The sequence below is a fragment of the Pyxicephalus adspersus genome, chromosome 4 (assembly GCF_032062135.1).
Source record: "Pyxicephalus adspersus chromosome 4, UCB_Pads_2.0, whole genome shotgun sequence".
Classification (NCBI taxonomy): Eukaryota; Metazoa; Chordata; class Amphibia; order Anura; family Pyxicephalidae; genus Pyxicephalus; species Pyxicephalus adspersus.
This window is the reverse complement of record NC_092861.1, coordinates 146,250,794-146,273,377: the sequence shown is the minus strand read 5'-3', so window position 1 is coordinate 146,273,377 and position 22,584 is coordinate 146,250,794. Positions and strand designations below refer to the sequence as shown.

Sequence of the window (22,584 nt, the reverse complement as noted above, 5' to 3'; positions counted from 1 at the left end):
TACTGCCCCCTGTAGGCACTGACATGATTTGGTTATTCCTCTGTAATTTTCAGTAATGGGGATCCCCCACTTTTTCTATACTGCCCCCTGTAGGCACTGACATGATCTGGTTATTCCTCTGTAATGTTCAGTAATGGGGATCCCCCCACTTTTTCTATACTGACCCCTGTAGGCACTGGCATAATCTGGGTATTCCTCCGTAATGATCAGTAATGGGGATCTCCCACATTTTCTATACTGCCCCCTGTAGGCACTGACATGATCTGGTTATTCCTCTGTAATGTTCAGTAATGGGGATCCCCCACTTTTTCTATACTGACCCCTGTAGGCACCGGCATAATCTGGGTATTCCTCCGTAATGATCAGTAATGGGGATCTCCCACATTTTCTATACTGCCCCCTGTAGGCACTGACATGATCTGGTTTTTCCTCCATAATGATCAGTAATTAGGATCCCCCACATTTTCTTTACTGCCCCCTGTAGGCACCGACATGATCTGGGTATTCCTCCGTAATGATTACTAATGGGGATCTCCCACATTTTCTATACTGCCCCCTGTAGGCACTGACATGATCTGGTTATTCCTCCATAATGTTCAGGAATGGGGATCCTGCTCCCGGTGACCCCCATCATCCACGGTTCACATTCTGAATATTCCCCTATTTCCCCTCATTTCTCCTGCACTTCATTCACATTGCCGTCGGCTGGTTGTGGAAGCACCACGTGAGCATGCAGCATTTATGACTTTCCAGGGATTTGGAGCGTTGGATGGCTTTGGTAGAATGTATATGGAAAGCAGATCCCAGCTTGGCAAGGCACCAGTGAGTATTATTCATAGCTGTGTTGTGAAGCAGCCGCACCCAGTTTAAATGGGGAAATGACAGCTGGTTTATGAACGGCCGTGCAGTATATGTCTGCCGATATATGGGAGTCTATACGTACACCCCAACCTCCAGCAAACTGCAAATCCTGCATCTGGAGGACTGGGGAGGCCAGCTTGTAGACGGATACAAAACACTTTCCTGTTATCACACCAACCTTTTTTCTATTCCTCTTCATTCAACTTTTATTAAAAAATATTCTGTGATCCCATCGTGTTCCTCATTCCAGCTTTGTATGGGGTGACAACCCTTGCTATTATGCTGGTGTGTTGTCACCCTGTCACATGGTCCCAGCGACCACTACAAGCAGCTGTGCCAACCTTGCACAACCCGCCGATCGTATGATCAGTAATCAGTGAGGTGCAGTTTATTCTCTAGCGACTGCATTTGAACTGAAAAAGGCATCTTTAGACTGACTTACAGAGAGCTCCCTCTTGTGGCTATTGTTTAAATCTCTTTCGTATTTACATGATAAAAATATGGAAGAACATGTAGGTTAAAATACAAGTCACATCAAAAATACCCTAAACATTGCAATAATAACTCAAAGCCAGTTAACCAAAAGTAGCTTTGTTTGCAATATTTACCTCGTCCCGCAGTTATTCCTTTCCACCACTAGATGTCCTCAGTCTTCTTGGTTCGGTGACACCCAATTTTATTCAACCTGGACAACGGAATACTGGAGGTCATGGACACACCCCTAGTTAGGATGTTGTCAGTAGCCGGGATGGACAGCAGTAAGGCCATTTCTCCACCCTTGTTGTCACTTCATTGTTAAAGGAAGAGGAGAATTACTTGCAGCCCAGGTATTTCTATTTGCTTCAGGAAGCTGAACAGATGGACAAACCGCGAAAAAAGAAACAGGAAAGCTCAAATAAATTGTTGATTCATTTATCGAATATATTATTGAAAAATGTTTATTTATATATATATATATATACCCTATATCCAGAATAAACTTCCTGCAGAATAACCTATCAATCTTTTATTTAATTTGTCCACAGAAAATCATCGGGAAGATTGCAACATGCCTAGAACTACGCAGTGCCGCTCTGCAGGTATGTGCTGCCAGTACAAGTATTGAAATTCTACCTTACAGGAAAGAAATCAGTTGTCTTAAATGTTGTAAGCATGGAATTAGTACATTTTTCTGCCTTGGTATGCACTATAATAGTTAATAAACACATTGGGTAAATATGCAGTTTCACCATAGGCCACTTAGCTTGCGATGTGTTTACCACCTGGCAGATCTATACAGGGGGTACAAGCTGCCGCTGGTGCATTTTACCCAATGAACGGCTCAGTCATCCACTTGGTGAAACGTGTTAGTCGATTGACTGTCAATTGACTGAGGCAAACATCATAATTGTTTGCCTCAGTCAATGGAATAATGTTTTCTGAAGAAAAGAGGTATTTGTGGATTTATTTTGTGGAGGTTCACATAGATTCCAGCTAGTGAGACGTCTCTATTGTCAGCTGTGAGATTGGTGGCAAGTTGCCATCACACAACCTGCCTGGAGGACCTGAATTAAGAAGGGTGCGTCCTTACTTCATGGAACAATGCAAACATGCCAACATATAAATATGACATCTGACATTCGAGCGCTTTGTAAAGTCATAGCGAGAACCAGCTCACAAAGATTCACATATGTGAAAGGTTTACATGGGTTTTGTATGAATGTTTAGATATGTTTGAATGAAAAATGTATTTTTTGGATGCATTAGAAAAAGTAAAGATTTTCTGGTATAGGAATCATATAGAGCTGCATTTTTAACGTAAGGGAAACCTTCAAATAACTTTCAGGTCTTCAGGGAACCCCCTTCTATAATTACTATATACACAGATCACAGTATATTAGTGTGATTGTCAGTGGGAAGAATTCCTCTTACATTGCTGGTCAGTGGGAAGAATGTCACCCTTACAGATAGCCAAAACATCATTGGGGTCATTTAAACTGAGCTGAGAGGTGCAAATTGCTCAAGGAATCCCCTGCAACCTCTGGAGGAACCCTTGTTGAGAAACACTGATATATAGATTATAGTTGTGCCTGAGAAATCCACCCGGTGCTGTGGTCTCTTAGTTGTATATCTGCAGTGTAAGATCATCTAAGGCACTGATGCTTTTGACTTCTAGTTCCTGGGCTGCAGGGCTTAATCCTTGGCTTGCAAGTGGACATTTTTTGGGTTTCCATCCAGATGTGATTCCAATGGACGTTGTTGGGAAATATTCACCACGTTCACAATTGATAATATCAAACCCGATTAGAATTCTGATCACTTTATATCTGAGAAATACAATTAGAAGAGGAGAATATCGTACACGTGTGTGCATGGGATGCCCTTTGCCGGTATTCTCCCCACCCCCTTATAGGTGGGCGCACCACCCGGCACTTTTCAATAACCACCCGGCTGTATTTGTGTGGTTACTGATAAGTCACTATACAGAGGCTGCCCCCCACCTACAGCTTCTTCCTACTCAGCTTAAAATTTCTGGGTTAAACATTGCCCTTGCATTAGTGCGTTGAGGATGCCTTCTGACTGCAGATTCTCCAAATTAATCTTTATTAATACGTTGCTCACAGCATGGAGAAGAAACATCATATATATTCTTTATGTTTATTACATAACCATGCATTAGGCCGCATACACACGTGTAATTATAGTCCTTGGAAAGGATCTTTTACGATCCTTTCCAATGACTAAGGACTGCACGATGCATGAACGAGTGTTGTACATACAGCACCGTTCTGCTCCCTGCAGAGGGGAGGCTACGCGCTCGCCCCCTTCCCTTGCATTAGGATTGTTCGTCATCCATCGTCCGTGGATACGCCAGGACGGTCGTTCGGACGACAGGTGCTGTACACACGCCAGATTCTCGTCCGATATCGACCCCGAGCCAGTTATCGAGCGAGAACCATTGGATGTGTTTACATAGCTTTACCCTTCTAAACCCCCCCAAACTGCCTCCATAGGTTCCTCCTATGCACTAAACTTTACCCTCCCCTTCTTACCCACAGATACCCACTTACCTCTTTTTCTGGTGGCTGTGGCCTTCTGTGCTTTGCACAGCCTAGACAATGAAAACATTGTCCTTTCCAATGCTTTATTGACATGAATAGGATATACCTGTATTGCAGGAGCGTATACCCAGTGTCCTCACCAGCCCCTTTTAGCCGAGTTCACCACCCAGCACTTATCAGTAACCTCCTCCTGGCTACTTAGGGTGGTTGCTGATGGATTGGCTCACAATATCTGGGCTGCCACTCATCTAAAATTTCATCCCACCCGGCTTAAAAAAAAAATTCTGGGTTTACCACTGTATGCCTGTACTGCAGGAGCAATGTCCTGTTCAGGTCTATGGGAAGTTAATATGCAAACATGGGCAGCACTAAACAAAGAGAAGGATATAATGCAAAACTGATATTGCTGTCTGCTCTCCAGAACACAAAATGACCCACATTAAGAAACTGTGGACTGTGATATATAGTCTGCATTGCCCCATGAAGTTTATTGCTGCAGGTAGAGCTTCATGATTGGAGGTGAGCTGGTCATGTGACATGATGAGGCTATCCCTGCAGTGCCCAAGGTCTATGGTATCAATGATTTACATTTGGTGCATATTTTCCAATAGGAACCGTTTAATTTGTAAATTGAGCATATTATAACAAAGATATACAGTATGTATAGACAATCTCATATGGTTTGTCACAGATTATTTCTACACCTAAAATGATTCATTGAATCTGGTTTTTCTATAGTGTTTCAGTGCCAGCATGGTAGTAATGCTAAGAGCTTGGGGCTTATCATACAGGGTGGAGCATTACCAAGCAAATACTTATTATTCATATAGGGAGGGCTTTGATGTATTTCCACAGGTCACTGATCAGTAAAATAATATTACTATTATGTTTATTTTTTCAGTCCACGCAATCGCAAGAAGGATTCAAGCTGGAAGATTTAAAAAAACTAGAGCCAAGTAAGTACACAAGCTAAATGCCTGTGAAAATGCACTGATGGAAGTGAGCCTAACATGCCTCATGCAATGCAGGGAGTAACTTAATATTTAAGTAATTGATAATGACCTTCTTCTAATTTCAGGTCACCCGCTGTTGGTGATACTTGGTATTGCTTTATGACCATCCGATTTAGAGTGTTCCAGTGGAAACCATGCAATCCTACATTCCTAACTCCACACAGCCAGATTTTTTGAGTACCGTTTTATAGGACGCTTTCAGACTGCTTAGAAATTACTGCTGGCATATTTATTCAGCTGGTGAATAAAAATTACAGTTTTTACCTAAAACTAGAATTCATCCATCAGATTCCTCATGTTAGCTGGATTTCTGCATACCAAAAGCCCTAATTCTATAGTTGGCTTTAATCTACACTATGGTGGGGGGGGGCTGGGAATTCTAGAAGGATCATCTAATTTCTGCACTCCTGGAGGACAAAGGCCGCACACAATATGAGCTGAGTTATGTTGAATTAGGAATGTAGGAATGCATGGTTTCCAATGGAAAATTTCAAATTGAATGGTCATAAAGCAATACCAGATATCACCAGCGGGTGACCTAAAGTCAGGAGAAGGAAGCAGCCTGAGAACTACAGCAGTATAGGATGCAGCAGGTTCCTCCCCTTTTTTTTTTCACCCCTCACCCTGTGATACACTGCATATGATTTCTGGGTGGGATTCACATTTTACTGTCTGTTGTTTTATTTGTACTTAGATTTTCTCCCTTTTTCATTTTTCTTTAGTTCTAGACAACCTTCTAACCTACAACAAAGAATTCCCTTTTGATGTACAGCCTGTTCCTTTAAGGTGAGTGAATATCCGCCCCCTGGCCAGCCAATAGGCATCATTTATCCATGTCAGGCAAATGTGAAGTTTCACTGTTGTGTCATCGATCCGTTGTCCTAAAGATTTGCATGATGGCGAAGATCAGTAAAGCACAACCACTGTATAGCTGAGGTTAGCAGGTAGTAGTGCTAGGTCCCAGGTTCGAATCCCTGCCCGGACACTATCTGCATGGAGTTTGCAGGTTCCCGCCGTGTTTGTGTAGGTTTCCTCCGGGTATTCTGATTTCCTCCCACATTACAAAAACATGTAGTTAGGATAGTTGGCTTTCCTCCAACATTGACTTTATAACCAGTGGTCGCCAACCTTCTTGGTCCCGTGGATCACTAAAAATACCGGCTCTTGACCGCGCATGCGCGGGGAGCCGGGTGACACTTAAAGGGGAGAAACCTTCCTCAAAGTGATGTCATGATGGCATAATCCCGCCCACTTCCCATCGCAGATCTGAACCTGCGATGGGAGAGTGGGCGGGTTGTGTCCAGGGACACATCCTGCCCACTTCCCTGAGCCAGGGGTTTGTACAGGGGATGTGGTCCACGGCTCTGGCTGGTGCGCCCCCCCAGTGGGGTCCATCCTGCTTGGGGGTGCACCGGTCAGAGCTGCGGACCACCGGTTGGCAACTGCCGCTTTAGACTACGCCAATGACATATGACTATGGTAGGGACATTAGATTGTGAGCCCCTTAGAGGGACAGCTAGTGACATGGCTATGGACTTTGTACAGCGCTGCGTAATATGTCGGCGATATAAAAATACTGTATTATATTAATAGTTGTACAAAGCAGTCACAGTCTACATATGTAATGAGAAAATATGGCTGCCCCCGATGTACATAGTACAGCTATACACTGCAATTAGTTCTATAAAACATAAAAAAATAAAGCCAGGGGAAATAAAAATGAGGTTATTGGCAAAAGAGGTTTAAAGTCCTTGCTGTCTAAGGAAAGAACCTCAAATTTATTCCATTTAAGAGGTTTTATACTTTGCAGCACTACTACAGCAGCCAATTTTCTTCAGTAAACACAATCTTTATACAGTACAATTTTTAAATAGAAATATATATTGGTTAAAGTTTCCCTGACATTTCTCATTTGTTGATTTGTAGGAGGATTTTGGCACCAGGAGAAGAGGAGAATTTGGAAGTAGAAGAGGAAGAAGAAGATGGAGGTGCTGGGGTGGGCTCCCCAGACTCCTTTCCTGCTCGTGTACCGGGTAAGAAGGGTTTGTGTTTCTTGAATTATTGTAAAGATGAAAGGTTTACATGGCAAAAACTAGAAATGTTTTAAATGTAGTATCAGTAATACTGTAGTATTATATCAGTAATAAAAGGCAGCTGTAGGGGAGCACTGAGGGTAAGTGATCCCTGGTAAGACCCAGCCACACCTGCAGCATAGTTTCCCACCAAATGTTTTTCAAACAGGGTTCCTCCAGGGAGCACTAGGTGTTCCTTGAGCAGTAAACAGTTTGTGCCTCTCAGGTCAGTTTAAGTGACCCCAATGATCTTTTTGGCTATCTGTAAGGGTGACATTCTTCCCAATGGCCAGCAATGTAAGAGGAATTCTTCCCACTGACCACCGCACTAATATACTGTAAGCTGTGGATATAGTAATTATAGAAGGGGTTCCCTGAAGACACAAAAGTTTTTTTCAAGGGTTCCCCATGTTAAAAAAGCTCAAGAAACACTGCTCCAACCACTCATGTGTGTGTATGTATGCTGGCTACTAATGTTTGACCTTTTTTGGGTGACATTTGTAGCCCTTTATATCTAGTAAGCTGATTGGCACCACCGTAAGCTTTTTGCAGGCAGCATATTTCCTCCTTTTTATTTTATTGTTACATTTACTTTATTATTATATTTCTTGTCTTTGTTTTTGCACTTTTTTCCAAACTGTAAATTACTTTGTAAAATGTTTTTGGTATTTTATATACTATAATATATAAGTAATGTATGTGCATGCTTTTATTTATGTCCATGACCCCGATGCTCCCTGCATGCTTCATTTGTTGTGACCATCATTGTGCCCATATTCTGGCTGCCTCCATGCATGGCCTGCATGTACTGGTATAACTCTTCCACCATGGAAAGGAGCCATTCAAGGTAAGGATACCATTTATTTATTTTTTACATTTTACTACTTTTTTATTTGTATTTTCCAGTTTTGTTTAGTTTTGTTTTTACATCTGCAATTTTATATATGGGCTCCTCTGCTGCCTACCTAATGTGTTTTATGGCATGAAGGGAATTATATCAATTTACAAGTAACATAAAATAAAGAGGGTTAGAACGGGAAAGAATAGTGATGTCACCTGTGTCAACCAACTTTATATTCTGTCAACTAAAGACAGTTCTAGCTAAAAGCTGGACTCTCCAGTAAGATAGAAAAGACTCAGATGAATGAAGCTCTGTAATAAATATTACATCATTAACTTATTTTTAACGCAAGAAACTTAGAACCTAGATGTGACTTGTAAAGCATATCTCAGAGGCCTAGCAGAGGGAGTACAAGGCACATGCTGACTGTTGGAGAGCGGAAGGATGAACTGAATAGTCTTCTGCTCCTCCTTTCACTGTCCACTAACGGGATAGGGGGAGGACATGACCTATAAGTGTTACCGAACTGCTGCAAAACTACTGAAAAAACAGGTCTCCTCTGACCCCAACAGACAGGGCTGTGCTGCATGGCAGAACTGTGTTCAAGTCTGCGTCGGCTGGAGTTTGCTTGATTTCAGCCAATACAAGTCATTGAGAATGAAAAAACCTGCTTGAAGCTGGTCAAATGCAGGTCATTCCTAACGCTGAAGGTTATATTTAAAATCTATGATCTTTCTTTTTCCCCCCCAGGAACTCTATTACCCAGATTACCGTCTGAGCCAGGAATGACTCTACTCACTATACGAATTGAAAAGATTGGCTTGAAAGATGCTGGCCAGTGTATTGATCCGTATATAACTGTCAGCGTGAAGGGTGAGCATCTGCGTCTTGGTGATTTACTTTCCACCTGGTTCCTGTAAGAAAGTCTGAGGGAGGAAATTTGTCAAGATGGATATTTTGTGCCTGATTTATGAAAACTCTGCAAGGCTGGAGGAGATATACTTTCATCAGTGAAGCCGAGTAATCCAGCAAACATGTAATAGATCTGGTCCAAGATTGAAAACATTTGCTAACAAATAGCAAATTACTTTGAAGAAATCCATTCCAGGTTTGCTGGATCACCCAGCTTCACTGATGAATGTGTATCTTCTCCAGCCTTGGAGGGCTTTAATAAATCAGAATGTGGATTAGGATTCCTTCCTGTATGGAGAGAATACTTTTCTGTAGATTATCCTGATCCTCCCAACCAATGGAAATATGTCTAGCAGGGTAGCAGCATGCATGTGAGGGAAAGCAAGTGCAACGTGCTGTAGAATCTCCCATTGTCAAAGGATAGTTTTGTGTGGAATTCGGTTCACCTTACCAGGGACTAATTTTATGGCTAAGCCCTACCAGCTGCCATTGTCAAGTGATGAGAGTTGGAATTTGGTGCAAGTTTAGCTATGAAGACTTGGAAACTCCGGCTTCAGTAACAAAAAAGAAATTGCTGGACTTCTGGGAAGTGGAAAGTTTTATAAATCATTGCACTTCCACAAGTTCTTTCACAGGTTGCTAGAGGTTCCTTCAGCTATGGCTGTTTGACCCTAATTGAATGATAAATTTCCCCTCCAATTTATGACGGGGTTACAATGCACAATGTTTGTCTCCTAGATTGTAAGCTCCTCTGGGCAGGGTCTTCTCCTCCTGTGTCACTGTCTGTATTTGTCTGTCATTTACAACCCATTTGCATAATTGCAATTAGGAATATTCTGCCCTTCGATATTGCTCGTCCATGGAAAGGCCCCCTTATCCCGCAGCTCCTGGATTTGATGCCTCTTGGACATGTTCACATTTTTTTCCTCCATTCCCAGGGGAGCCGTTTATCCTGACTGCCCCTTTCCGGGAATCCTGTCCTCTCAGTCCAAACTCCACAGCTGCTCACACAAGATTTTCTTACCATGTTGTCATTCTGGCTAACTAAGAGCTCCACACCTTTTGGAAGCCGTCAACCAGAGCGTGCTAATAGCAGCGGTGCATTGTGGGAGTTGTGTCACATGTTATGTATAAACAGCCAGACACATGCCGAGCAAACTTCTATTTTGTAATCCCTTAAAATAGAAATGGAAGATTATTTGATTTCATTTTTATTGCTTGTTTGATATTCTCTCCGATCATTTCTGAACGCTGGGCTTGGTAGACAACCATTAGAAAGGAAGTAAGGAGGAATTCTTCCAAGGCCGCTATGAGCTGCATTGCAAATTATTTTTTCAGCATTGTATTATTTTTTTTAATATTGTTAAACAGTATTTATATAGCGCCTACATATTATGCAGCGCATTTAATAGGGGTTGCACATGACAGACAGATACAGACAGTGACACAGGAGGAGGAGAGGGAGGACCCTGTCCCGAAGAGCTTACAATCTAGGAGGTGGGGGAAGTATCATACAATAGGGGGGGAGATATGTAGTGATGAGAAGTAGTGGGGGTTTGAAGAGACAGAATAAGAGGGGTAGGTGAGTTTGGAAAGATGGGTTTACTTTTAAATGAGCAAAAAGTAGGGGCAAGCTTATTAGGATGAGAAAGACCATTCCAGCGAGTTTGAGCAGCTCTAGATAAGTCTTGGAGCCATGCGAGTGATGAGGTTATGAGAGGAGAAATCTTTAGTAGGTCAACCAATACCATCTATGGCCATAAACTGTCAGTGGATCACCTTGATCCCTTTTGATCATTTTGTAACCCAGCGCTGCTTGCTGGTGTCTGAAATGGCTAGAAAGTTGCCTTATGTATAAATGGTTGGTTTATGGTGAAAGTTCCTTTGGCATTTAGAAAAAAAAAAGAAAGTGGACCAAGCCAGGAGCAGACAATATAAAGAATAATGAAAAGGTAGGAAGGAAGCTAAACTAACTATAAATAGGAGGAATGGGGGCAGAACATGGGGAGAATATGAACTGGGGCTGCAGCACAATCCACAAGTTAATATCACGGCTGACTTGTTGCATTCAGAACTCAGCTTAAGATTTATTTTAAGAGCGACTTAAAAAAGTAAAACTTAATGGAAATAGTTTAACTTAAAAAAGTTGCAATGCAATAAAATATTGTAAACCTATCTTTTAAAATATTTTTTTTAATTTTTTGCAGTTTAGAAAAATAAAACCTGTACATATATGTAACTTACGTGCATATAAAATAACCTAATATATGTGCAACCTTTTCTTTTTTGCAAACAGTCTACAGTGGCTGTAGAATGTAGAGAAGGAATGGCCAGGGTCATTTAACAAATTATCAGCACCTTAAAGGAGGGTAAAAATTATCTTCAATGTGGATGCTGTGCTCATAAATGCAGACAGAGGACTAGTCACTAGTAATGGGGAGAAAATTGGCTGCTGGGAGACCACAGGTAAAACTAACCAACCTAGTAAAGGAGCAGGGCTTTGCTTCCCTGTGTCAGAGCTGCAGCCTTCTCTGTATCGGGAGAATTGCTGTTTGTTGAGATTAGGATGGGTAAGGGGGTTTCCAGAAGCAGAAGTGGGAGCAGTTCAGAAAGTATCAATCCTCAGAATGCATATAGCTAAAGACGGGAGATGCTTGCACTTTAGGTACAGCTTTCTCTCCAGCAAGGAGAACAATGAGCTCATATTCTAGCAATTACTTTGGTTTATTTAGGAGTAATTGCAGAATAATGCCTGGGCACATTTCTAGACAACAAATCTTCACTTTTTGCGTTCAGGTCCACTTTGGTTCTAAAACTCCCTTCTGCAGACCCATTACAAAGTTTACATTGGCTGAATCAACACCCAATATATTTGTAGTGGGGGGAAAACATGTCCAGTGTTCTCCCCTTTTTTAAGTTGGGTGTGATGAAGCTGTAGGCAGGCCCCGGTATTCAAACCCAACTTTTCAGTAACCACCAAAAAACAGCTGGGTGGCTAATGAAAAGTGCCAGGCGGTGCACCCAGCTAAAAAGGTCTGGGGAGAACACTGCTGTGTGGTGTAATTGTTTTCTTGGTCCTTCTTTTGCAGATATAAATGGTATAGACATGACCCCGGTACAAGACACCCCCATGGCCTCCCGGAAAGAAGACACATATGTTCATTTTAATGTGGAAATCGAAATTCAGAAACACATTGAAAAACTCACAAAAGGTGTGTATGTTACCCCCTTTTTATTGTAAAAATGCAGTAGATTTCTAACACAGTTTAAATAACTTCTTATAGGAAAAAAATACCTCATCACATTTGTCAAAAACACAGCAAAGCCAACATTGCAAAAATATTCATTTGTAGTCCGGTGCAGGTATCACCTTGTGTTTAATGCCCTGCAAGGAAATGAGAGTATTATCCATCAGCATGCGCAGTGAGATCGGCAAGTTTTTTTCCCCATCTATGTCACCCAATCTTGCGCCTTTGTTGGGCGTCGTAGTAGGACGAACCCGAAAGAAAAGGAGAAGATGGCAGCGCCTGGCACGCTGGCCTGAAGACTGATGTCTGGACAACGTGGGACGCGATGGAAGAGACCTCCGGAGTGATCAACTGCTCTGCGGGTTTGAGGGTAAGTCTATTTTTTTTTGTTTTGTTTTGCGTGAGGTTTAAGTTTACTTTCTCATTAAGTATCCATTTTTCACCTTCTTACTTTATGTAACCTCATTGTGGGCAGTGCAGTGGCTCAGTGGTTAGCACTCTGGCATTTGCAGCGCTAGGTCTCAGGTTCGAATCTTGGCCAGGACACTATCTGCATGGAGTTTGCCAGATCTCCCTGTGTTGTGTGGGTTTTTTTCCGGTTTCCTCCCACATCCCAAAAGCATGCAATTAGGTTTGATAGATGTTTATAACCTAGAGATAAAATATGAAGAAATTTTAAAGCCCAAAATTCAAACGTTCAGTTTATTTATTTTTTTAAATCTCCCTTTTTTCTTGGCAGTGAGGGGTCCCAAGTGCTGCAGAGGAACAGCATCCTTTAAGTAGCTTGAGTCTGTTTTCTGCAGCATTGTCCTGCCAGCTTGATGCCGTACCGCCAGGGGGATTTCTATTACCCCTGGGTACACAGGAAATTTTGGGTTGTGTGACCAGGTCCTATATAAATCTCATTGGTTGCAACATGTAAACCTCCATTTCCTTTCTCTTATACGTAGATTGTTTCCCTTGGGTTTCTCCCCTGTATGATCACCTCTTTGTGTCTGACTCCTAGGGGCAGCTATTTTCTTTGAGTTCAAGCACTACAAGCCGAAGAAGAGGTTTACAAGCACAAAGTGTTTTGCCTTCATGGAGATGGATGAGATCAAATCGGGACAGATAGTAATAGAACTGTGAGTATTACTTGTGTTACTATGTCTTGTTACATGCTGATCTCTGTGTTTATTTTTTATTTGTATATGTAAGTGTAAATTCAGCTAGGATTATTAATATTATTATTATTAAACTATATTTATATAGCACCAACATATTACTCAGCGTTGTATATTCAAATAGGGGTTGCAGATGACAGACAGGTACAGACAGTGATACAAGAGGAGAGGACCCTGCCCAAAAGAGCTTACAATTTAGGAAGTGGGGGAAGTATTACACAATAGGAGGGGGAGATATGGAGTGGTGGGTGAGTAGTAAGCGTTTTAGGAGACAGAAAAAGACAGTTGATGAGTATGAAAATATGGGTTTTGAGTGCTCTTTTAAATGAGCAGAAAGTATTCAAGCCGAATAGGACGAGGAAGACCATTCCAGAGAGTCGGGGCAGCTCTAGAAAAGTCTTGGAGCCGTGCCGTGATGAGGTTATGAGTGAGGAAGTCATTAGTAGGTCATTGGAGCGGCTAGGGGTGTTTTTTTTTACCAGGTCAGAAAGGTAAATGGTGATATGCCAACACATATTTATAGACATTTACGGTCAGGGGTGGCATTGCAGCCATGGATAAGCACCAGGAAAAGAAAATTAAAATTTTTATACAATTCTCTGTTTTCTGAGGAAGCAGAATATTCTGTCCAAGTTTTGCTTGGTAGGGACATAACAAAATCTTCTGGTAGGATCAGTGAATTGTTTTCCATTTTCTGATGATAAAATCTGATTATTCTGCAGCTACAAGAAGCCAACGGACTTTAAAAGGAAGAAACTGCAGCTGCTAACCAAGAAGCCTCTGTACCTGCACTTACATCAGACGTTACACAAAGACTGACCCCACCCCCCAACCCTTCGCAGTCTTCCACCGACCTGCTCAGAAAACCTACGTCTCTCCACAGAGACCCCCCGCTAGGTCCGTGTCATGGCCAGGACCCGCTGCCGGAAGAAAGACTGACAAACTGATACCAGGATGGTTCTGCCACAGCAAAAAGAACCCCTGTTAATCTCCAAATCGGCTGTCTAGGCACAGCGGGGGCACCGCCGCCATCCCCACAGACCGGCAAATGGAAGTTTTGTGACCGGTTCACTTCTGTATATAATCGACTAACACAATAGATTTTCCACATAGCTCTAATTGGATTTGGACTCATACCAATAAGTTCTGGATGGAGGGCGGTGAAGTTATACAATCTGAATTTCAGAGATAAGTCTGTGCTTATTAGCTGCACATTTCAGTTCCATCAAATCTGGAGGGAATTGAAGGATTTATTATTCTTCCAGGTCTGGTTATGGAATTTGTATGATTAATGAAGACGTCTTGCTGCACACAACAACCAATCGTCTTTAAATTATTTTTTAATCATGGGCTTTAAAAATGACAAAAAGCAGCTGATTGGGTGTTGTGGGCAATAAGAGAGATTATCCTAATGGTGCACATCGACCTTAATTTACATAGTTGGGGTTTGCATTGCATTGCATTGCCCAGCTATGGATTTACCAAGTCCCTTTTTATTTAAACATAGGTAAAAGACAAAAACCTGGTGATCCTGCCAGTCCCCTCGTACCGCTTCCTTCCGACTATGCTAGGCACCGAACAAGAGCACGTCCTAACAAAACAGCCCCCAAAACAACTCTTGACCCCCCTGGGCTTGGGCTCTGCAAGACCTCTGAAAGGGGTTCTTCAGGTTGCTTTCTTCCCATAGTGCACCCTGCTAGTCCCAGGTAAATGATGCGCCCGGCCATCTACGGGATCTAAGAAAAAAAAAATTGGACCAGGCCACTCCTTCTATGGTTCAGTTCCAATGCTGTCAATCATCACCCCTTGCAGTGTAAGAATCCATTGCTTGTGAACAAAGCAAATCCATTATGTTATATTGCAGCTTACCAGTCCTTTTATGCAGTGGCTGCATTAGTTTTCACTTTTTCCTGGATTTTCACTTCCAGCAATGCACTTTATATCTCTGTGTCTATAGTCTTCCCATATTATTATGCATGCTCAAGGGTGTCTCATGCTCCTGGGAGTGTCAGGTTCCTAATTGCCCACTGTGATTGGTCTTTTCATCCTCCAGTGCCTACATCAGTAAGAAGGAGGAACCACCTAGCACTGGAGGATCAGAAAATTGACATAGGTGTCACATTTGCTGTATCTTTAGCCAGCACTTTCTCCTCACTCATTTTCAGATCAGGAACTTGAGCAATGGGAAAGGTGACTCGTCCGTGTTTTGTTTGCAGGAAGCCCTTTATTGTAGAATTTTATTTTGGGTAACAAAGTCACTTTAGACCTACAAATGAATCAATTGTAATGGCATAATGGAAATCTATTATATAACCAGAATCTGTCCCTCTGTATGCCTTCTTGATTTAGCTTGATTTATTGGGGCCTTATGTAAGACTGCACTTTAGTAAGAATTGTAAGATTGTATTGCCTAATGAGGAGCCAGTAGGGACAGTCAGTGGATAGAGAGATGGGGGTCAGAGTTAGCACAGTGTTCAACTCAAAAATGTTTTTAAGCTGGGTTGTAGACGGATAACCGCTATTGTGACCAAACTCTTCAGTAACCAGCCAAAAACAGCCGGGTGGTTACTGAAAAGTGCCGGGTGGTGCACCCAGCTAAAAGGGGCTGGGAGGACACTGTAGCACACAAGTCGGATTTTAGTTTTTGCAATAAACCAAGTCTGGTTTTCTGCATACAAGGATAGGTACCAGGGAAGGTAAACTATGGTATATGTTGATTCAATTTTCTGTAGATATGGAAAATATAGGCCGGAGGAGGGAAATGCATATTACTCAATTTAGTGAATAGGAAGGAGGGGGATCTTTTAAATTGCACTGCATTAGGGATGGCAGAAGTCATGTGATCATTGTGCTGTTAGAGGGAATGAGGGTGGATACTGACACATACTTACATATATTCAGTGGCCAGGCAAGTGTCAGATGTACGTTGCAATGAAAGTACCAGGAACTTAGTGAGTATTAAACAGTCATGGCTTAGTCAAGTAGTATACCCTGATCATCCAAAACTTTAACTAATATGGTGTAGGTTCTCCTTGTGCCCTCAAAACAGCTCTTGACCCCCCTGGGCTTGGGCTCTGCAAGACCTCTGAAAGGGGTTCTTTAGGTTGCTTTCTTCCCATAGTGCACCCTGCTATCTCTTCCCAGGTAAATGATGCACCCGGCCATCTACGGGATCTAAGAAAAAAAAATTGGACCAGGCCATTCCTTCTATGGTTCAGTTCCAATGCTCAAGTGACCTTTGTAGACGCATCGGGGTGGGCAGGGGTCAGCATGACGGCTACATAGCCCCCAAAAATGTTTGCTTTTGGCACCAGGTTTTTGGTTGGTACTGTTTCCATTGTCCTCCGACTCAATTTGGTTGGAGTTTATCCATATAACATGTTAAAAAAAAAAAAAATCTAATCGCCTTTCCACCCAATAAATGCCCTGATGGGGTGCATTTTACACCATGCATACCACTTTCATTAAAAATATGCAAATGAATATTTTTGGGGTTTCCTGATCAAGATATGTATATTTTATTTTTCACCAACTCCTAAATCTGCCTCAAAATTTTATTGTACCGCTGATTACATATGGAATTATTTTAAGGTATTTTTTTTATTTTATATATTTTTAATCTTTGGTTCCCATTAATGCCCATTCCACTCAAAATTATGTTTTTGTAGCGGGAGAGTGCTGGTTTTTGAATCATCAATCAGTTTCTTATAGCTCTTGGAGGACCCAAATGCTGAAATTTACAATGTCTACTCTATGCCCACCGGGCTATAAAATGGTGTCACCTTGTTATAGAGGCATCAGTGGGACCAGATAGAGTAACAAGGTCCTAATATAGTGTCAGTGTAGTAGCTGTAGGCCCACCCAGCAGCCTATGAGATGGCGTCACCTTATTATAGAGGCATCAATGCACCCACCCATGAGGTTCTGATATGGTGTCAATGTAGTAGCTGTGGGCTCACCCACCAGGCGATAACATGATGCCACCCTTTTCATAGCAGCATCCGTGCCCATTAGGTAGCAACACCTCCCTCCAGCAGGCTATATTAAAATTTTAACTTGTCATAGAAGCATCAAAGGGGACCACCCACAAGGTTCTAAAATGGTCCTAAGTAGGCCTACCCACCAGGCTCACTATTCTACCCAGAATGTTTTTAAGCTGGGTGGCAGCATCTGTATTGTGACCCAACTTTTCAATAACCACCCAAATACAGCCGGGTGGTGAGCCCAGCTAAAAGGGAATCGGGAGACTATAACATGGTGTCTCCATATCATGGGTGTGGGTCCACACACGAGGTTATAATATGGTGTCAATGAGGTAGCAGTACTTAACTCCTCCACCAGGCTGTATATAATATGAGGTTAACTTGTCATAGAGGTGTCAATAGTACCACCCATGAGGTTCTAATATGATGTTAATGAGGCAGCAGTGGGCCCACAGGACAAAATTTGGTTCCCCCTTTCAGAAAAGCAGGTAAGTGGAGTGAAGACAGTGAGAATATTTTGCATGAAAGCTCCTTCCTCCCTTAGGAAAGATACTTAGAAACTGACTTGATTCAACTTTCAGCGCCTCTTTAATACCAATCAGTTTTGGGTGGGCATTGTCCTTTCTTAAAGTTTTACCTGATGTCTTTATCCAGTTCAGGCTGCCATTGTGCGTGATTCACTAGGAAATGGCTTCACAACTACCCTCCGGCACGATATGACTGCCTGGATGACAGGTACACTTTATTGGAGAAATCAGTTTACTGGTAAAACTGATTGTTTTGGGAAAGAATTATCCTCCATGTAATGAAATGTTTTATACTAGACTTTGTAATAATAATAAATAGGTTACTCCGTAAAATTTTTTTTATTATACATTTTGCATATTGTTTTTCTATTGAACATCGCATTGTCTGATCACCAAAGGTGCAGCATGTCCTGATTTCTGTGTAATCAAATCCTGAGATCTTAAAAATTCAAATACATACTTTAATGAGGAGTTTTGCTGTCTTTTTATTGCTTGTTTGTAAAGATCGACCATTTTACTTCAGGGAACCCGTGTATTAGTGTGATGGTCAGTGGGAAGAATGTCACCCTTACAGATAGGCAAAAAAACAACTGACCTGTTATTATTATTACACAGTATTTATATAGCGCCATCATATTACGCAGCGCTGTACAAAGTCCATAGTCGTGTCACTAACTGTCCCTCAAAGGAGCTCACAATCTAATGTCCCTACTATAGTCATATGTGATTAATGTAGTCTAAGGTCAATTGTTAGACATCAATATTTTTAAAAACTTTCATTACATACCGTATTTTAGAACCAATAAAATCTTCTCTCTGAGCTTCTTTTTACAATGGAGCACATTGTGGGAAGGGCCAGCAGGGAGCCTTCCTGAAAACATCACAGAACCCCGCCCCTGAGGAGGAAGCAGTGGCTTGGCTTGTGGGAGGAGTTATTGTTAAGGTTTTTACAACTTCTGGAGTGTAAAGCAGTGCAACAGATATAGAAAAGAGCACATTTGTCCACCAGCAACAAATACAACCAATGTATTCTGGGGGCCAAGAGAACCCCCTCCTTTTTATTAGTATAATTTTGACTGAAAGTTTTTAATGAAGCAGCACATTGGACATTTCTAGGCAGGGTGTATTGGCATTTAGATTGCCCTAGGTAACATCTACAGTGTTCTTCCCAGCCCCTTTTAGGTGGGCGCACTGCCTGGCACTTTTCAGTAACCACCTAGCTGTTTTGGGGGGGGGGGTTACTGAAGAGTTGGGTCACTATACAGGGGCTGTTAGCTGTCTACAATTTCTTCCCTCTCTGGGGAGAATACTGATCTACTTTATTAACTTGCATTTATATAGCACCAACATATAAAGTGCTTTACAACGTCTATAGCCATATATTGACTATATGTCAAAAACATGTCTAAGGCCAATTTTGGGGGAGACATTCAACCTGTTTTGGGTTGTATGAAGAAACGAGTGCCCAAAGTAAACCCACATAATCACTGGGAGAACATACAAACTTTGCAGAGATTTGAACCTGGGACCAAAACTAATGTGTTTTCCACTGAGCCAACTGTGCTCGTGAGGAGCCACCATTGTTTAAAAAAACCAAAAAAAACCATACAATTGAGAAAACAAAAGTGCAAGCCAGGGACTCTCAGGCTGGGGGAAAAGGGGAAGAAGGGCTACACCAGCACGGTTCAATTTCATGAACAAATTTTTGAGCCTCCACAGTGAAGGGGCATGGCCAGGGCGAAGTGGCGGTGTTCATTAAGAAGAACATGCAGATATTACCAACGATGGGCAGATATCAATGACATTCACATAATACCAATACCTATAATCAATAGCCAGGTGGCACCTTATGTTTTCTGTCAGGCCCTATTCCACCCACTGCTTTTCTCATCTTATTTAGATATTTTGGCTCCTATTTGTCTCCATTGAGATTTGCACAGCTTTGTCTTGGAGGGCAGGGAATCTGATTTTTCCCTTCTGCATTAAAGTTTTTATAGGTTTATTCCCTCCCCCAACTTGATATTGGACAGTAAAAGTCTTATCCTGTCATTCTGCTCTTTCCAATTGGCTGATTCCTTGTAGCACATGGACCAACTGACTCCTTGCAAAGTTTCTACTTTTCTTGACTTCTGTACTGCAGGAAGCTGATGCCAGGCCAAATACAGTTGCACTGCTTGCATTGAACAGAGGTAATTTATTAAAGTGGGACTAAAATGGCATGTTTGAGAACAGATGATCAGGCCGGTCATGATTGCAGAAAGACAGACGATGCTCCTTTCTGCAATGATTCCTCCTACATACCTGATTTCTCAAGATTTCTTGGGAAAAAGTGGAGCTGTGTATGTACATTATCAGCTTTGCCAGGATATTCAGCATTCCTGGCTTCCTCTGCTCCTGTCAGCGATGAACTGCAGGAGTTATGTCAACCCAGCCCAGACAATCAAAAAGGCCAAAGAGGGAAGTGGATGATGGAACCCTGCAAGGGATCAGGGACCGGCGAGTAATGTGGGGATTTATATCTGCTTAGAGTTAAGCTTTACATAGGTCGAAAAAAAGACATACAAAAAAAAAAAAAAATGAAAATTTGTAAAGAATTATTAAAATTTCTAAGGAGGTTGAATAAAATATTTATTGCAAATATAAGACACATGATATAATAGATTGGTGGTTTTTGTAAACCGGTAACTTGATTTTGAAATAAATGTGTCAATAGAGGCCTAATTTTAGGGTTTGTTTTGGGCTTGTTCATGATCTGTCTGTGATGTTGCATTATGTGGCGGAGGAACAGGTCGTTCAGGTAATGAAGGCCCAGAAGGTACTCCAGGATGTGGTCCTGGTATAAAGTCCCTAGGTCCCGAGGGTGGGGGACCTGGGGGGAAGTCTCTTGCCCCAGGCGGTGGAGGGCCTGGTAGAAATTCTCTAGAGCCTGGTGGTGGCCCTGGTAGGAAATTCCTGGCTCCAAGAGGTGGTAGGCCTGGGACAAACTCTCTAGAACCAGGAGGAGGCAGTACTGGTGGGAAGTCTCTGGCTCCTGGAGGAGGAAGCCCTGGTGGAAAATCTCTGGCGCCTGGAGGTCGTGGACCTGGTGGGAAGTCCCTCATTCCGGGAGGAAACTCCTGAGCTCCTGGGGGTGGAAGACCGGGGGGGAAGTCCCGAGGACCTGGAAAGAAATCTCGAGCTCCAGGAGGAGGCGGACCGGGTGGGAAATCTCGGGATCCAGGCAAGGGTGGACCTGGCGGGAAGTCCCTTGGCCCAGGAGGTGGCAGTCCTGGTGGGAAATCTCTCACTCCTGGCGGTGGCATTGGGAAATCTCTAGGACCGTGCATTGGAACAGGACCAGGAGGAAATTCTCTAGGAGGCAACGGTCCTCGAATCAGGCCTCTTGGATCAGGATGGGGAATTCCACCAGGTGGTAGCAAAGGCCTTGGAGGGAAATCTCTGGGAATCAGTGGGGGGCCATGAACTGAAACAAAGAAAACAAAAATATAAGTTGCCGGAGTGCATTATAACCTACATATAACAGCAAATACAGAGCCAAATGTAACCAAATAATCCTTACTATGCCCCAGGATTCACCCTGTCCTTCACCTTTTATACAAAGCCACAGTACAGGCTGAACAGAAATTGAAAATTTTGCAACAAGCATCTTTCAAATGGAGTGACATCTAATCCTTAATGGCTTTATCAAATACTAAATTTTTTATTTTTGCTTTAAATATCTTCCCAAGGCTCTGTATAGGTATTAATAGATGCCGGACGGTTAAAACCATAGAAAACATGAGCAAAAAAAGGAGGTCGGTGGGAAGAGAGGGGAAGGAGTGAGAGCACAGTAAGTTAGCACAAAGAGAGGGGAGGTTGGCAGAAAGAGAGGTGGAGGGGTGAAAACATATGGGAAGAGAGAGAAGAATACAAGATGGAGTAGGCGGGGAGAGCTGGAGGAATTGGACAACACTGAGGATGACAGAAAGAGAGGTGGAGGAGTGAGAGCACACCAAGGTTGGGGAGAAGAGAGGTGGAAAGGGTGAGGAGTAAGAACACCCGGAGGTGGGCAGGAACAATGGTGAGGAGATTTCACCCTTTTTCTGATGCTGCAGGTTGTGTTTAAAATATATATATTTTTTTATGTTGTCGCACTCTCTTCTTGGTTTTGCACCGAAAACACAATGAGAGGTGCAGAGCTGTGTACTGCTGTGTGCACAGGTCCAGAGATATTTCTCTGGTGTGTTGTGGTCAGGCTATTCTGCTGCCATCATCAGGTCTTGACACACTGTGTTCTTAGTAAAGCACCAACAAACGGTCTCCCTGCCTACCCAAACCTTAGTCCGGAAAAAAAGTTTCCAGTATATGGCTTTGTCCTAGACTATTCCTCCTCTCATCCCATGCTGTGAAGTTTTTGCTTTCTTGCCCTCACAAGCCTCCGCTCTGCCAAGAAATTTGTAACACAATTCTTCTTCTGACAGGTCAGCAATGGGCTCTCCGAGCTTTCTTTTCCAATAGAGGAATACACAAGGTGCGAGTATCGGGGGCGGAGCCGCTCTAGCCACAAACACATTCTGATGGGTTTACTAGGAAACTATTTCTCTCTGTGGTCTATTTATAACGTGGAAATTCTTATAAGGTGGAAAAATAAAATGATTACCTTTTGAAAAGCAGCGCATGCACTATACTTCAGTTTAATTTGTTATAGCCAGAGCAATACATGAATATATAATAATCTATACTCAAAATAAACACTATAGGCACAGCCCTTAGATGCAAATGTGTGTGGCTTTACACGGATTGGTGGCCCAATAAAATCTACGGTTCGAGCATGGGCAGTATACCAGAAGCTGGCTCTGTGCAGGCTCCCATGCAATATAAGCCTGGGGATACACAAGCAGATTTAAACCTTTAACTAATACAAATATTTTTTACTGCTGCAGT

The 22,584-nt window shown here is 42.4% G+C and overlaps 2 protein-coding genes across 3 annotated transcripts in view; one reads left to right on the top strand and one right to left on the bottom strand.

Moving 5' to 3' along the window:
• Positions 1 to 18,132, top strand: part of AIDA (axin interactor, dorsalization associated) — a 25,289-nt gene extending 7,157 nt beyond the window's left edge. The window contains exons 3-11 of one of the 2 annotated variants that reach the window (XM_072409894.1): positions 1,887 to 1,940; positions 4,804 to 4,858; positions 5,638 to 5,701; positions 6,842 to 6,948; positions 7,823 to 7,834; positions 8,579 to 8,701; positions 11,830 to 11,952; positions 12,995 to 13,112; positions 13,874 to 18,132. In XM_072409894.1, the coding sequence (XP_072265995.1) occupies positions 1,887 to 1,940; positions 4,804 to 4,858; positions 5,638 to 5,701; positions 6,842 to 6,948; positions 7,823 to 7,834; positions 8,579 to 8,701; positions 11,830 to 11,952; positions 12,995 to 13,112; positions 13,874 to 13,970 (753 nt within the window). In that variant the 3' untranslated portion in view covers positions 13,971 to 18,132. The remainder of the gene's footprint in view (positions 1 to 1,886; positions 1,941 to 4,803; positions 4,859 to 5,637; positions 5,702 to 6,841; positions 6,949 to 7,822; positions 7,835 to 8,578; positions 8,702 to 11,829; positions 11,953 to 12,994; positions 13,113 to 13,873) is intronic. The other variant, XM_072409893.1, reaches the window with a different exon arrangement.
• Positions 18,133 to 20,206: 2,074 nt separating this feature from the next.
• Positions 20,207 to 22,584, bottom strand: part of MIA3 (MIA SH3 domain ER export factor 3) — a 68,990-nt gene continuing 66,612 nt past the window's right edge. Inside the window, exon 33 of the mRNA XM_072410296.1 lies at positions 20,207 to 21,124. Coding sequence (XP_072266397.1) covers positions 20,385 to 21,124 — 740 coding nt within the window. The 3' untranslated portion in view covers positions 20,207 to 20,384. The remainder of the gene's footprint in view (positions 21,125 to 22,584) is intronic.